Below are 17,262 nucleotides of genomic sequence, written 5' to 3'. Positions count from 1 at the left end.
AAATGAATCCTCAGGTTTCATTTTATTCAGAAATGAAAAACTTGGGAGTCAGATGATGGGGTCAAGAACAGGTATAAGGAATCTATTAAATGTGGTAATGGGAAACATTTAGGGAATGGGAAAATTTTAGTACTGGCTTTTCTCAATAGGAAGAGTTTGTTGTTAAATTTAGCTTTAACAAACAATAGCTAATTCCACTAAAAATTGGTTGTTTATTCTTTCAAAATAAAAATTTAGAATTAGCTCTTCAGGTAAATACTCCAAGTCTAAGCACATCTCAATAGTATCCTATCACATTAAATAGAGCTGTATGGGCAAGAAAGTTCAGAAAAACAGACTACCTAAGCCAAGTAACAATTCTCTGAAGCAAGCAAAACTGATCACCTCATCTTTCACACTAAGCCACAAGCAAATAATTCAGTAAGAAATTCTTTATCATCCCCTGATTAAATTGCCTCAATATTGATCATCTGGCAGCCTAATGGTAGTGAGAAGAAACAGATTTGAAGAACTTACCTTCAGAGCACAAAAGATACAGGAATCTCCCATGCACTTGTGAGTTGTAAGCTGCCTAAAGCTACGTCGGAAGATGTCCAAGTGCCATAAAACCTGTCAATAAAAAAGGGGAAATACTTCAGTACTTTATAAGAAGACTCCATTTGAGGGGCGCCTGGGTGGCGCAGTCGGTTAAGCGTCCGACTTCAGCCAGGTCACGATCTCGCGGTCCCTGAGTTCGAGCCCCGCGTCAGGCTCTGGGCTGATGGCTCAGAGCCTGGAGCCTGTTTCCGATTCTGTGTCTCCCTCTCTCTCTGCCCCTCCCCCGTTCATGCTCTGTCTCTCTCTGTCCCAAAAATAAATAAACGTTGAAAAAAAAAAAAAAATTTAAAAAAAAAAAAAAAAAAAAAAAAAAGACTCCATTTGATCTTAAATTCAAGAATTCAAGCAAACATAGGTAATGACTTCTGAATATATCTTTATTCCCAAGAGAAAACTCATTCTAGTATATTAAAACAAATGCCAAAAAGGGTGAGTTAGCTAACACAAGGGACAGAAGACTGTATTCTGAAAAATACATTACTTTGAAAATGAAGGTCACACAGACAAATAATGTATAACATACATCAAATGTGATCTTGAAGGGGAAATTTATGGGCTAAAAGCTGCAGAATAAGGGTTTACTTTAATTGTCCACACAAGAAACAATTTTTTTTTTTTGGAACAAACTTGTTTTTTGAAGTATAGTTGATACATGTACATTAGTTTCAGGGATACAACATAGTAATTCCACAAGTTTATACGTTATGCTGTGCTCACCAACACAAGTGTAGCTGACATCTGTCATTAAACAACACTACCACAATACCACTGACTATATTCCCTATGCTCTGCCTTTTATTCCCAACATCTTTTTTTTTTTTTTTAAGATTTTTTAAAAAGGAATCTCCACACCCAAAGTGGGGCTGAAACTTACAAGATCAAGAGTCACATGATCTACAGCCAGCCAGCCAGGTGTCCCTCCTCATGACTTTTTCATTCCATAACTAGAAGCCTGTATCTCCCACTCCCCTTCACCCATTTGCCCATCCCCCTCATCACCCTCCCCTCTCACAACCACCAGTTTGTTCTCTATATTTATAGGTCTGATTCCGCTTTTTGTTTGTTTATTCATTTGTTTTGTTTTTTAGATCCCACATATAAGTGAAATCATATGGTATTTGAAACCTTATTTAGAAGCTTGAATTATAGTGTGGAATTTTGTCTTTGTTGGATTTCTCAATTTTTGGACCTTTCTGAGAGATGTGTGTTCCTCATGTCAACAGATTAAAAAAATGGTAATATCAACAGTGATAAATCATGTTCATAGTATGTAACCTAAATATGATATGATGAGAATGGCACTTTATTTTTATGGTCTTCTTCTCAAAAACCTATAACCCCAGTCTCACAATGAGAAAAATATCAAACAAATTCCAACAGTGGGACATCCAACAAAATACTTGATTAGTACTACTCCTCAAAACTATCAAGATCATCAAAAACAAGGAAATTTTGTGAAAGAGAGCCAAGAAAAGCCTAAGGAGACATGACAAGCAAATGTAACTGTGGTATCCTGGATGGGATCCTGGAACAGAAGAAGATGCTAAGCAAAAACTAAGGAAATTTGAATAAACTATGGACTTTAATTAAAAGATAAATGATGTAATATATAGCCTAATGCCTTAGGATGTTCCTCTTGCTTGGGTAACATTTTTTAATTAAGTTTATTTATTTATTTTGAGAGAGGGAGAGAGCATGCACACAAACAGGTAAGGAACAGAGAGGAGAGACAGAATCCCAAGCAGGCTCTGCACCATCAGTGCACAGCCCAATGTGGGGCTCGAATACACGAACCATGAGATAATGGATCAGAGCCGAGATCAAGAGTCTGACACTTAACCGACTGCGCCACCCAGGCACCTCTTGCTTGGGAAACATTTAAATGGCATCATATATGAAAAGGCACTATGCCTCCGGAGCCCCATACAAAGCACAGCTCTGGAGCTTCTTCTTACTTATGTGTCTTCAAGGTACATATTCCAAAAGTTCTTGGAAATACACTATACTCCCAAATAAGTAACACCTTTTTATAATAAACACAGTGGGTTCAACACATCTGTGGCCAACATAGCATTCATATCAAAAGTCAGAATATTAGTTCATAGAAACAATTATTTTCAACTTGTAACGTGATTAGAACAGGCACTCCAAAACCATCAATGACACAATATTTAAGTACATAGAAGTGTGTGTGTGTGTGTGTGTGTGTGTGTGTGTGTGCCAGTATGTGTCCATATGGTGCTGGGAATTAGAACAGAAAGCCATAAATATTATTGTTTTAATACAGATAGAACATACAGAAAGAAACAGAATTATAAAAACAGGACGATGGCCAGAAAGGAGGTAAACACACACACACACACACACACACACACACACACACACACACACCTATATCAATACCTTTTTTTGCCTGCTTCTAAATTTAAAAAGTATTATTAGTTTATGCAATGTCACTCAAAAACCCATATGCATCATCTGGGGAAAAAAAAAACCGAACCAACCCCACCCAACTGCATGAAATTTACAGTAGTAATTAGGGAATATAGTTAAACTCTTTCTCTAGGCTTGACAGCATAGAATTTTTTAATGTTTTCAAATAAAAATTTGAAAACAGAGAGAGAATATGAAACTTTATTACATAAATAAGCTTAGCAAAATTCTTATATTATAAATGAGTAAACTGAAATACTATTACCTGTACAAGGTCACAGAGCTAGTCTACAGACAAACTAAAACTAGAATCCAAGTTTCCTAATTCATAAGTCTAGTACTTTTTATTTTTGTTTTTTTAAGTATTTACTTTTGAGAGTGTGTGAGTGGAGGGTTGGGGGGGACAGAGGATCCTAACCAGGCTCTGCACTGACAGCAGCAGGCCCAATGTATGGCTCAAACTCATGAACTGTGAGATCATGACCTGAGCCAAAGTCGGATGCTCAACTGACTGAGCCACCCAGGCACCCCAGTCCAGTACTTTTCATACCAAATACATTGTCTTGGTTTTTCTTCTATCATAGCAAGATATTTTCTCATTATATCTGAAGCATAAAACTAATATTTTACCAAGTTAATTATCTTGGATGGCAAATTCAATTTACTTTTACTCTGAGAAGCAGAAAAGAAGGGAAAGTAATTACTTGAAAGTTAGGCCAAAAGGAATGAACTTAACATTCTATGGGCCTGACAAGGCAAAGCAGACAGACAGGAAGCTCTGGGATTCTGAGATCACTAGTATGGTAAGCAACACCAAAAGGGAAAATCTGCAGTAGATAATCACACCTTAGGGGAATTTACTTTCCACTAGCTCTGTTTAAGCATATCTGTCCATATACCAATCATGAGCTACTACAAAAGAGCTCAGAGGAAGGGGATGAAGAAATGGACAAAGACTGGACTCCATTCAGTGTATGCTAAGAGCCTATATATTATAAGACAAAAGTAATGTACCTGAAAGGTCTTTGACTTGTGGAAAGAACTTTGCTTTCTTTTCTAGAGAAAAGCAAGTACGGTGATAAGACATCTTTGTCTCAAAAGAAAAAAAAAAAAAAAGCAAGAAAAAATCAATAATCACGTATTAAGATCATTTAGTTCACGTACTTTCTTTCTCCTTCAGGCAGGTAAGTAGTAGTAGTTACACTTATTATTTCTATTATCATTATTAATCCCTTTTTCATATAAATGAGGTAATTGAGGTTCAGAGATAAGTGACTTGCCTAAAATCACACAGATAAACTTAGAAATGATCTCAGGCTGTTGACCTCAAACAAAGACCATCAAGGATTATATTTAGAAGAGCTATTGGAAGCACAGCATTTGCAACTAAAAAGTCAAAGTTCACCAAAAAGAAAGAAATTACCCTTACCTGCAGGGCACTGTTGAGGAAGCAGCTGTTTTGTCCTGGCTCATTGCTGAGACCTTTGCTGGGGGCTATGGAGGTTGAGCTTCGAGGTGTAAACATGCCTTGGACACTACCACGGCCCCCTGAAAAATAATTTCTTTTCCAAGACATTATTGTTCACAGTTAGCTTGAAAACTTAGAGAAGACTTTGTATTTTTGGGGAAAGAGCTTCTGTCTGCTGAAGTCCTGATTTGTGAAAGATAATCCAGAATTCAATGAATCTGTGTTGAAATATTTTGAGTTTACAACCTTCCAAACATCATCTATGTAGCTCAAGGAACTCAGGTATCCTCTTAGATCCACATGACAGAGCCGTCCCCCATTTGCTCCAAACAATGCCCAAAATTTAACATGGCACAGTACAAACACAAACAGAGAAATCCTTAGGTATTGCGTCCTTCTATTTCTCTTGAATTGCCTCCATAAAATCGTGGTGAAGTGCCTGCAGTCCTCAACTCCAACAGAATCCAGAATCAGGGTAGGATGTATTCTTAGGCTTGTTGATGATGCTTCTTGTGGATCGAAGATTCTTTCCAACTGGAAGGAGAAGCAGACAGATAAGCAAGAATCCAATGCAACCCTCCTCGCCTTCTATTGCCTTTTCCCATCATCGTCTGAAGTAAAAACTCAAGTTCTAAACAACTGACATAGATTCCACAAAGGTAAGAAATTTTGTTTAAATTATATGGAGTTTTTGTTCTTAATGCTGCCGCTCTTTTTTTAATATGCTCCAAACAGCTTCCATCGTTCCCTCTAGAACTTCAGAAAGTCTCTTCTCTTCCTCTGTGACTAGAATAGCCAGCTGTGCCAGAGAGCTTTAACAAAAAGAAAAAAAAAAAAAAACCAACTAAAAGCTTGCGTCACTTAATGACTCTCCTGGCTTTGTGCTGTTCTGCCAAGATCAACGTTGCCTCACCTCTCACTATAAACTTGAAACCTTGGCAAACAATGACAAAAACAAACAAAAAATGCAAAAAAAAAAAAAAAAAAACCTTAACAACAATAAAAAGGAGAAACGCTCAAACCAAAGAGGAAAAAAAAAAAGGTGTGAGTAGTTTTTCTTTCAGAGGAAATTTCTCCGAAAATTTCTAGAAGACAGTTGATCAGGACAAAACGAACACCAAATACAGTTTCCAAAATCAAGCTAACAAAAATATTACCAGGTAAACATACACCAAATTAAGAATTGGAACAGTTTCTGTTAGATATTGTGAGTAAAGAAATTTTTAGAGGTGTTTTACATGTTCATGGCTATGAAAGCCTATTTAAAGATGGGAAGGCCAAGTTATCACCCTGGGCTCTGTTCTGAGGAAATGTCCCATCTCAGAGAAATATTCATGGCAAGTAAACCATATGCCCTTAATATCATGTCCAGGAGAACTAAATCTTCTCCTGCCCTGGTTGTTTGTATGTTTCATTTTTGCCAGAGGATCAGAGAGATAATTTGGGTTACAAATAACTTAATCCTCAGATTATATCTGAGGCACTCACAATCACAGGCAATCCACTGACCAACATTACTTTTCAACTAATTAAAATTCCAGTGAGGCAACAGGGGAGAAATACCAAAGCAAACACCTTTACTAGAAGGAAATCTTCTAATCTCCAGCTTTAAGCTTTCATATAAGGCTGCCATGTCCACATAAGTAAAAAATTAAGAATGTTGAGTGTTAAATTTGGTTTTTAACAGTTCCCCAAGCTTCTCCCTTCCTTACTTCCTATCATCATATGGATCACCTAAAAAAGCAAAAATGCTAAAACATCTTAATCATTCTCTAAGAAATCATCTACCATTATCCACAGTGTGTCCAGTGGAAAAACTGAGGCACAGGAACAATAAATGGTTGCATAAGACTGTTCTTTCCCTTCTCTAAATTCCCAGACTATTTATAATCTACATGTCACAATTAAAGTATTTGACTATACACTGTAGAGTCATATTATCCTCTATTTGTTTTTATTACTCTCTATTTGTTTTATATGGTATCAGTCATATATCCTGAATGACTGTATGAAATGAAATACTAACTAGTGTCAGACAACTGCTAAACACTATACTTACATTCTTTATTTATTCTTTACCTATTATGTAGGTGTTAATAGTTCCCACTTTACAGAAGAGTAGAGTGAGACTTAAAGACATTAACTTGCTCAAATCAAACTGGTAAGTGGCAGAACTAGAATTTTTCGACTATTAAACTGTGACTTAATTATGTATTTTATCATACTATTCCAAAAGTTCCTATCACAGTGCTGGTCATAAGGAGGAACTCAATAAATACTCCCTGATGACTAGCATGGCACCAAGAAGAATTCCATGTCTCCCACACAGACTAAAAGACCCTCAACTCTCTATACACACCCTCATACACACCCCATTCGAAGCTACTAAGCAACTTCCAACAAGACATGCAGCATTCCTTCAGCTCAACTGCTGCAAAGGAATGACATACCAAGCCTCCACTTTGCTCACAGCCAAAAGGACTTGGCAGACAGGTGGGGTTTCCACTATCCACATTAGACACTTACTGAAACTCAGCCTGCCCTATGATACACACCCTTGAGTTCAGGCAGCAAAGAGGAAAAAAAAAGCAGTCACAGAAAAAAAGATTCTCAGGCTCTGAATGGCAGCATTATGTAGGGTAAGGCAATAAGCTTGCGTTAGGTGTGTCAGAAACTAGAGGTGAGAGCCAGAAAGAATAAGGCCAAAGGAGGCAGTAACAAATGATCCAAAGAAATACTGATGACAAAATATTTCACTTAAATTGTAGGTCCAGCACCAAACCACACAATCTTTCTACTATACCATTACTATAGATATATAAGAAAGTCAATTAAGAGTTATACCCACATCTAACAACCTATTTTTATTTTTTTAATGTTTGTTTATTTATTTTGAGAGACACAGAGACAGCTCACATGCACGAGCGAGGAAGGGACAAAGAAAGAGGGAGAGAGAATCCCAAGCAGGCTCTGCCCTGTCAGTGCAGAGCCCTACACTGGGCTTGATCTCAGGAACCACAAGGTAATGATCTGAGCCAACCAAAAGCAAGAGCTGGAGGCTTAATGATTGTGACACCCAGGCACCCCAAACAACCTATTTTTAAAAAGAACAGAACTTTAAGGCACCTGGTGGTTCAGTCAGTTAAGCACCCGACTTCAGCTCAGGTCACGATCTTGCAGTTCGTGAGTTCGAGCCCCGCATCAGGCTCTTTGGTATCAGCATGGATCCCACTTCAGATCCTCTGTTCCCCTCTCTCTCTGCCTCTCCTGCACTTACTCTCTCACTCTCTCTCAAAAAATAAAATAAACCTTTAAAAATAAATAAATAAGTAAACAAATAAATAAATAAAAGAACATCTTAGGTAATAAATATTCAAGTATTTAGAGGTAAAAGATCATAATATCTGCAACGTACTCTGAAATGGTTCAGAAGGGAAAAATATACATGTGTGTGTGTATTTTATATATATATACATGTGTGTGTGTATATGTAAATACAAAGAGAAAGGGAAAATGGTACAATAAATATAGCAATAATGTTAACAACCGGTAAATGTGACTGAAAGGGATATGGGGATTCTTTGTACCATTTCTTATAACTCCTCTATAAGTTTCAAATCATTTTTTTTAAGTTTTTATTTATTTTTGAGACAGAGAGAGACAGAGCATGAATGGGGGAGGGGCAGAGAGAGAGGAAGACACAGAATCGGAAGCAGGCTCCAGGGTCTGAGCCATCAGCCCGGAGCCCGACGTGGGGCTTGAACTCACAGACCACGAAATCGTGACCTGAGCTGAAGTCGGACGCTTAACCAACTGAGCCACCCAGGCACCCCTCAAATCATTTTTTTTAAGTTGAAAGAGAATTAATATCAGCAAAAAAAAAAAAAAAAAAGAATGTAAAATTATGTAGAAATTACCTTGTAATGTATGCAGTATTCGTGATTCAATGAAAAAAATGACTAAAATCATTAAGCTAGTAGATAATAACCATGCCAGGTGATATTAAGCAATCCCAAACTAAAATTTAAAAAAAGAAAAAGGAGAAGAGAAAGATAAATGCAAAAAAGCCTGATATGATGATAAAATAAAAGTATTAGATATGAGGGAAAAATAGAATAAAGTTCCAATACTACATCTATGAAAAGGAAAACTCAACATACAGTACAATGCCTAGTTGTTATAAGAGCAAGCGATGTAATTATGATATACAAACAGGAGCAGAACCAGACTGGGAGTTAGAGGACATGGGTTCGACTTCCATATTTTTACTATTTTGGGTAATCCTGAACTACTTAAGTGTCCTGAACTTTATTTTCTGGGTCTGTTAAAATGATGGCAGAATACCTATTTTACACAGTGGTTGAGATTTAATGTAATAGGCATGCCAAAGTACTAGCAAGTTTTCAAAACAAAGAATGAATAATGAGTTCCACTAAAATGAGTGAACTGCGATGTCTGAAAGTGTAAGTGTAAATTTTGGTTTGGGGACTTCAGGATACTAGAAAGCTGTAAGCCACCAGGAAGAAGTCTTCTAATTGTATAAAAAGAACAATAACCCTCATACAGGACAAATGATATGTTAGCACAATTTAACTATGTGCTTGGAGAAACAGTTGAATTTTACAATTACTTTTAAAATACAAAGTTTAACTTTCTATTTGTAAAAAGCCAAACAGTTGAGCCTATTACAAGGAACAGAGTAACATTTTAGAAGGTCTACAAAGAATGACCATGTCCAACTGATCAATGATTCAAAATGGAAAAACCATGAAGAGTATCTCAGTTTCTAATGAAGGAAGAGTAGCCCCATTACAAGTGATTAATACCAAAAATAACCCAAATATTAGGAAGTCAAACTGCACTACAATGAGATATCCAAAGAGTTAACCAGGAAAGTTGCTCCCATTTCTAGTTTCTATTACTCTATACAGCAGTTTACTTGTAATTTACTTAAGAAAACTATATTTGCACTGATAAATCAACAAGAAATTACCTCAATCCCTCGGTATGCTCCATATGTCAATAATTCTTAACTATATAGTATCTTGCTAGTTATTATAAGAATTAAAACTAGTTAATTCAGGGGCGCCTGCATGACTCAGCCAGTTAAGCATCCAACTTTGGCTCAGGTCATGATCTCATGGTTCATGGGTTTGAGCCCCACACCAGGCTTGCTGCTGTCAGCACTGAGTCTACTTCAGATCCTCTGTCCACCCCCCTCCACCCTTCCTCCCCTGAAAAAATAAATAAACATTTTTAAAAAATTAGTTAATTCATGCAAACTGCTAATTCAATGTCCAGCATATAGTAATTACCATATAAATGATTGTTATTATTACTATTACCTTTCAAACATTTCCTCCTTGTAAGTTCTTTTCCCTTTAAAGATAACCTCATATAGATATCCTATATTCTTTAAAAAGAAAAATAAAAACAGCAACAACAAAGACCACCTCAAAATTATTAACTCCTATGCCTACTGTCCTAAATTTTTTTGTACCTTCCACTACTAAATGTCTCCACAATTAATAACTTACAACTGCTACCTCTTCATGCTCACTATCAACCTCTTCAGGACACGGTGCTAATCTTGACTCCACCACCACAACTTTCCTTCATGGAACATCGCTATCTAAAGAAGTCTCCTAATTGCAAAACCTACTGGCTTTTTCCACAGGCCTCATTCTTCTTTTTTGCAGCACCTAACACTGGCTGCCTTGAGGCTACATAATCCTGGATTCATTGGGTGAATTAATAAGAAAATGAGAGAATGAATAAAATGGAATAACAAACCAGAACACTGGTTCCTCCTACTGACAGTTCACTTTTCCTCTCCTTTGTTACATTCTTAAAAGAATACATTCCTTAAAGTTTAAATCAGAAGTTCTTGCTCATCTCTACAATTCCACCCATGGTATTCTCATCCTCCTCTGTCAGAACTTCAACCATCACTTCTGGTCTGACAAATCACAAATCACATGAACTCTAAAACCAAATCACCAAATATTTGCACACTGTCACACTTTTGTAAGTTCAACATGTCCAAATCAGAAACCACCTCCTGAGGTGCCTGGGTGGTTCAGCTGGTTAAGTGTCCACCTTCGGATCAGGTCATGATATTGTGGTCAGTGGGTTTGAGCCCGGCATCAGGCTCTGTGCTGACAGCTCAGAGTCTGGAGCCTGCTTTGGATTCTGTGTCTTCCTCTCTCTGCCCCTCCCCCACTTGTGCTCTGTCTCTCTTGCTCTCAAAAATAAACATAAAAAAATTAAAAAAAAAAGACACCACCTCCTTTGCCCCCAAATATAGTGCCTCCTCTCTGATTATCTTTTTTTTTTTTTTTTTTTTTAACTAATGGCATTTCCAATTACCCAGGCTGAAAACCTCTGTAGTCTTGGACTCCTTCCTATCCATCCCCTCCTTCCTTATCCATGTCACAAAGTCTTATCAATTCTCCCCTCAAAAATCTCTTTATTGATTCTTCTTTTTCACTTCCACTGTCATCACCCTAGTTTATACCACAATTACTTCCCATTTAGATTATTATAATAGATTACCTCTTGCTGGCCTCCTACCTCTTGCCATTCCAATTCACTTATATAATTACTTTTTTAAAAAATTAATTTCTCTTTAATATGCCTCATTACTTATTTTTGTGCATTTTACACAAAAAGGTAAAAAGCTTGAATTATGCCTTAGCAGAAGAGCGAGGTAGGATCACTCTCACCTTTTTCAAGTCCCAAGCAAGGCAAAGATGTCTACTCTTACCACTCCTATTCAACATCATACTGGAGGTCACAGCCTATGCAACAAGGCAAGAAAAAGAAATAAAAAATAGAGAGATTGGGATGGAAGAAATAAAACTGTCCTTATTCACAAACAACATGATGTTCTTTTACATTTAAAAGTCCCAAGGAATCTAAAAAAAAAACAAAACAAAATTCTGGGAACTAATATGTGGGATAAGTCATAGAACACAAAGTCAGTACAAAAAAACCGCTGATTAACTATACTTCTATATACTAGCAGTAAACAACTAAAATTGAAATTTTTTACAGTGCCATTTATAATAACACCACAAAATATAAAATAATTAGGCAAGAATATAACAAAACATATGTAAGACCTATGTAGTGAAAACTATGAAACACTGGTGAAAGAAATCAAAGATGATCTAAACGTAGAAAGGTATGCCATGTTCATAAATTGAACAATTTTAAGATGTCAGTTCACTCCAAATTGATCCATAGATTCAATGTAATTTCAAATAAAAATCTTAGCAGGATTTCTTTTTGTAGAAATTGACTAGCTGATTGTAAAAGTTATATGAAAAGGCAAAGGAATTAGAACAGCCAAATTAATTTTGAAACAGAAGAACAAAGTTGTAGAGCTCAATAGTCAACACCATACAATACTGGTGAAAGAATAGACGATTAATGGAACAGAACAGTGGCCAAAACAGGCCTACATATACGTGGTCAACTAATTTTTAATAAAAATGGAAAGGCAACTCAATGAAGAAAGGATAGTCTTTTCAACAAATGATATTGGAATAACTGAACAACATGCAAAAAAGTGAACCTTAACCCACACTTTATATCTTACACAAAAATAACTCAAATTGGATCATAGTTCTAAATGGAAAACTTAAAACTATAAAAATTCTAGAAGACAAAATTTTGTGACCTTTGGTTAAGCAAAGATTCCTTAGATATAACAAAAAAGCACAATCCATTAGAAAAAAAAATTAAAGAATTGAACTTCACCATAATTAAGAACTTTTATTCTTTAAAAGACACTGTTAAGAGAATAAAAAGGCAAGGCAAAGATTGGAAGAAAATATTTTCAAATCACATAATGGATAAGTGACTTGTATCTAAAATATATACAGAATCCTCTAAACTCATTGATAAGAAAAATTACCCAATTTTCTTAAATGGGCAAAAGATTTTAACAGATCCTTCACTAAAGGAGATACACAGATAGCAAACATATAAAAAGATATTAAATATAATTAGTAATTAGGAAATGGAAATTAAAACCACACTATGTGCTTATTAAAATAGCTAAAAACAAAATCATAAATATTTAAACCGTGCTAAAAAATATTTAAAACTGGATGATAACAAGTGCTCATGAGGGAACGCCTGGGTGACCCAGTCGGTTAAGCGCTCAACTCTTGGCTTCAGCTCAGGTCATGATCTCACAGTTTCGTGAGTTTGAGCCCTGTGTCGGGTTCTGCACTGGCAGCGTGGAGCCCTCTTGGGATTTTCTCTCTCCCTCTCTCTCTGCCCCTGCCACTTGTGCTGTCTCTGTCTCTCTCAAAATAAATAAATAAACTTAAAAAAAAAAGTACTAATGAGGAAGAATAGAGCAACTGGAACTCTCCAAAATTGCTGATGAAAATGAAACATGACACAGTCAGCAATTATAAGTAAAGTTAAATATACTTTTACCATATGACCTAGCAATCCCATTCCTAGGTATTTTACCCAAAAGAAATGAAAGCTTATGCTCACATAAAAACCTGTATACAAGTATTTATAGTGGCTTTACACATAATCATGAAAAATTGGAAACAACCCAAAACTTCTTCAACTGGTAAATGGTACATCCATACAATAGACTCAAAAATAAAATGTAAAGAACACTGTCATACACAAAAGCACTGATGAATTTCAAATGTACTATGCTAAGTGAAAGAAGTCAGACTCAAAAGCTATATACTACATGATTTCACTTATATGACATTCTAGAAATGTCAAAATTAAAAGTCAGAATAGATCAGTGGTTGCTAGGAGTTGGGAGTAAGGGTAGAGGTTGATTACAAAGGAGCAGTACCAGGGTGATGAAACTGTTCTGTATCTTGATTGTGGTGGCATCTCTATAATGCATTTAGCAAAATTCAGAACTCTATACCAAAAAGATTTTGGTATTTTTATGTAAATTTTGGTAATTTAATGTAAATTACCAAAGATTTTTAAATTGCTTTTAAAAAGCATATTCTGAAGTGTAAATTAAAAAGTTTCCCAAAAAAATCCCTCTTGCAAAATAATATGCAAATTTCTTAGCTTGTTTCTTAATAACACAATCTGACTTTAATTTACCTTTTATATTTATCTCCTTTTATTTCCCTATATGAAACCTTCTTCCCAAAGTGTTCTTCCATTTCTGTGACCTTAACTCTGTTTTACCTACTTGGGATATTAAATATCCTTCTTCCCCTCTTTATGTAGTCCAGCCTCTTTGTAAAAACCGTAGAAAACCTTCCTTGGCCACCTCAAGCCTGAAGAGATCACCCCCATTTCTTAATTCCTAAATAAGTTTTCTATAATTTTAAGAACAATTAATGTTTCTATTATACCAATGTTTCTAGGGTCCCCTGTTACCCTCCATCTCTAAAGGATGAGCTTTATCCCACCCCATTTGAGAATGGGGAATGGATGGAGGTCAGAAGCCAACTGTGTTATATCTATATATCTGTTATTGTGGGTTACATTATCACAAAATTTTACCAAAGCTTCTTTTACTTGTCATATAATCCATCTTTCTGTTTATAAATTGTGACTCTACCTATACATACAGAAAAAGTATGAACTACATATATATATAAACTTGCCATATAATTCTTTCATCTTATCAAGCAAGATATTTTTTTAATGTTTTACTTATTTGTTTTGAGAGAGAGGGAGGGAGGGGTGAGAGAGAGAGAGAGAGAGAGAGAGAGAGAGAGAGAATCCCAAGCAGATTCCAAAAAGAAAAAAAATTGGTGAGCATGTAATATACATTACAAGTGAGCATGACACTTATGTGTCAGTCTATTCCAAAGAAGGTGTCCACATACAGTTTCAATAGAGAATCTTGCTTAGTTTTTATGTCATTATATGATGATTAAAAATAGCCACCACCTAGAGTCGATGGGGAGGGCAGGGGCGGGTGGGAAATGGGTGATGGGTATTGAGGAGGGCACTTGTTGGGATGAGCACTGGGTGTTGTATGTAAGTGATGTATCATGGGAATCTACTCCCGAAGCTAAGAGCATACTGTATACTCTGTATGTTAGCTAACTTGACAATAAATTATATTTTAAAAATAAATAAATAAAATAACCACCACCTGGATAATGGCAACTAAGCTGTATGTACAAATTTATTCAAATTTAAATTAAAAATGCTCCCATAGCCTATTACCCAGTACTCCTCTCTGATTGATTTTGCCCCTCACAGTAGCAACCAATGGACTCTCAGCATTCTGCAGAGAACAGTCCTAGACTACAACAAACTGAGAGATAGCAGGCTACCTGGCAGCTATTTATTCCCAAACTCTACAGAAAATATATCATCATCTTTACCCACATTTACTAGTTTCCAGCCAAGTCTTAAAACTATGAAGTAATCAATCAAAGGTGGAAAGAGGAGAAAGAGCACCTAAGAAATTACTGTGTTGCTCTCAACTCTGAATAAGTTATAGTGACCTGTATTATACTATTGCTGAATAGACTCTGAAGAGCCCTAAATAAGTTCTGTTCATAATTTTTTTCCACCAAAGGTATAATTGACAAATAAAATTATAATGTAGTATATAATAGAGTATAAAATGTGATTATGTGATATATGTATACACTGTGAAAGGACTCCCATAAGCAAGTTAATTTAACACATACTAGAAAGAGAATAGAAAAGATAAAATGAAGAGCTCGATTTTTGAAAAGATAAATAAAACTGACAAATCTTTAGCTACACTAAGAGAGAAGACTCACAAATATACTCAGAAATGAAAGAGGGGCACTTGGGTGGCTCACTAAGCATATGACTCTTGATTTCAGCTCAGGTCATGATCTCAGGGTTCATGGGATTGAGCTCCACCTAGACCTCTGTGCTGACAGGCTGACAGTATGATCCTGCTTGGAATTTTCTCTCTCCCTTTCTGCCCCTCCCCCACTGGCATACATGCACATACTCTCTCTCTCAAATACGTAAACTACCAACAAAAAAAAAAGAAGAAGAAGTGAAAGAGGAGCCATTTACAATAACTGAAATCATGAGAATCATAAGAAACTACTGTAAAGACTCTTAACCATAGAGAACTGAGGGTAGGAGGAAAGGTGGGTGGGAATGGGTTAAACAGGTGAGGGGTATTAAGAAGGGCACTTGTGATGAGCACTGGATGTCCCAGGAAACCAATATTACACTGCATGTTAACTAACTGCAATTTAAATAAAACTTTGGAGAAAAAAACAAAAAAGTTTTTTGGTTTTTTGTTTTTGTTCTTTTTTGAGAGAGAGAAAAAGGGCAAAAGTGAGTGAGGGGCAGAGGCAGGCAGAGAGAGAGAGAGAGGCAGAGAGAGAGAGAGAGAGAGAGAATCCCAGGAGGGACAAGAGAGAGAAAGAGAGCAGGGCTCACCTGAAGTGAGGCTCATGTATTTTAGTATCCAAAAACTATCAAGAACTGATGGAACTCAACACCCAAAACACAAATAATCCATTGAAGAAATGGGCAAAAGACATGAATAGATACTTCTCCAAAGAAAACATCCAGAGGGCCAACCAACACATGAAAAAATGCTCAACTTCGCTCATCATCAGGGAAACACAAATCAAAACCACAATGAGATACCACCTCACACCTGTCAGAATGGCTAAAATTAAGAACTCAGGCAACAACAGATGTTGGTGAGGATGCGGAGAAAGAAGATCTCTGATGGGGCTCCTGGGTGGCTCAGTTGGTTAAGCGTCTGACTTCAGCTCACATCATGATCTCATAGTTCATGAGTTCCAGCCCGCATCGGGCTCTGTGCTGACAGCTCAGAGCCTGGAGACTACTTTGGATTCAGTGTCTCCCCCTCTCTCTGCCCATCCCCTGCTCACACTCTGTCTCTCTCTCTCTCTCAAAAATAATAAATAAACATTAAAAAGAAAGATCTCTTTTGCACTGCTGGTGGGAATGCAAACTGGTACAGCCACTCTGGAAAACTGTAGGGAGGTTCCTCAAAAAATTAAAAATAGAACTACCCTATGACACAGCAATTATACTACTAGGTATTTATCCAAGGGATACAGGTGTGCTGTTTTGAAGGGGCACATGCACCCCAATGTTTATAGCAGCACTATCAACAACAGCCAAATTATGGAAAGAGCCCAAATGTCCATTGACAGACAAATGGATAAAGAAGATGTGGTATATATATACAATGGAGTATTACTCGGCAATCAAAAAGAATGAAATCTTGCCATTTGCAACTACATGGATGGAACTAGAGGGTATTATGCTAAGCGAAATTAGTCAGAGAAAGACAAATATATGACTTCACTCATATGAGGACTTTAAGATACAAAACAGATGAACATAAGGGAAGGGAAGCAAAAATAACATAAAAACAGGGAAGGTGAGAAAACATAAGAGACTCTTAAATACAGAGAACAAACAAGGGTTGCTGGAGAGTTTGTGGGGGGGTGGCGCTAAATGGGTAAGGGGCATTAAGGAATCTACTCCTGAAATCATTATTGCACTCTATGCTAACTTAGATGTAAATTTAAAAATAATTAATTTTAAAAAAAGAAAAAAGTAGACCTTACCAAAATTAAAATATTTTGTTAATTGTTGATTTGCTAATAAAACAAAAGTATTTTACTTTAATATTTATTAGAACATTACAACTCAAAAAAATAAAATTAAAAAAAAAAAGCAGGACCCCTGTATTACATGAGCTTCAGGGTCCATAGAATCTGAATCCTATTACAGAAAATGGGCCCCTATAGTATATGTTA

The 17,262-nt window shown here is 36.3% G+C and overlaps 1 protein-coding gene across 11 annotated transcripts in view; it reads right to left on the bottom strand.

Moving 5' to 3' along the window:
- The window catches only part of USP54 (ubiquitin specific peptidase 54), a 133,937-nt gene that overhangs the window by 57,898 nt on the left and 58,777 nt on the right, over positions 1–17,262 (bottom strand). For 7 of the 11 annotated variants that reach the window (XM_030334349.1, XM_030334358.1, XM_030334357.1 and 4 more), the window contains exons 1-2: positions 4,460–5,282; positions 517–609 (exon numbers count right to left, since the gene is read on the bottom strand). In XM_030334349.1, coding sequence (XP_030190209.1) covers positions 517–609; positions 4,460–4,606 — 240 coding nt within the window. In that variant the 5' untranslated portion in view covers positions 4,607–5,282. Of the gene's footprint in view, positions 1–516; positions 610–4,459; positions 5,283–11,223; positions 11,293–17,262 lie in introns of those variants that run through there. The other 4 variants (XM_030334354.2, XM_030334350.1, XM_032595291.1 and 1 more) reach the window with 3 other exon arrangements.

Source organism: Lynx canadensis, chromosome D2 (genome assembly GCF_007474595.2).
Source record: "Lynx canadensis isolate LIC74 chromosome D2, mLynCan4.pri.v2, whole genome shotgun sequence".
Taxonomy (NCBI): Eukaryota; Metazoa; Chordata; class Mammalia; order Carnivora; family Felidae; genus Lynx; species Lynx canadensis.
Note: the sequence above shows the minus strand (reverse complement) of the source record. Positions and strands in the feature narration are given on the sequence as shown.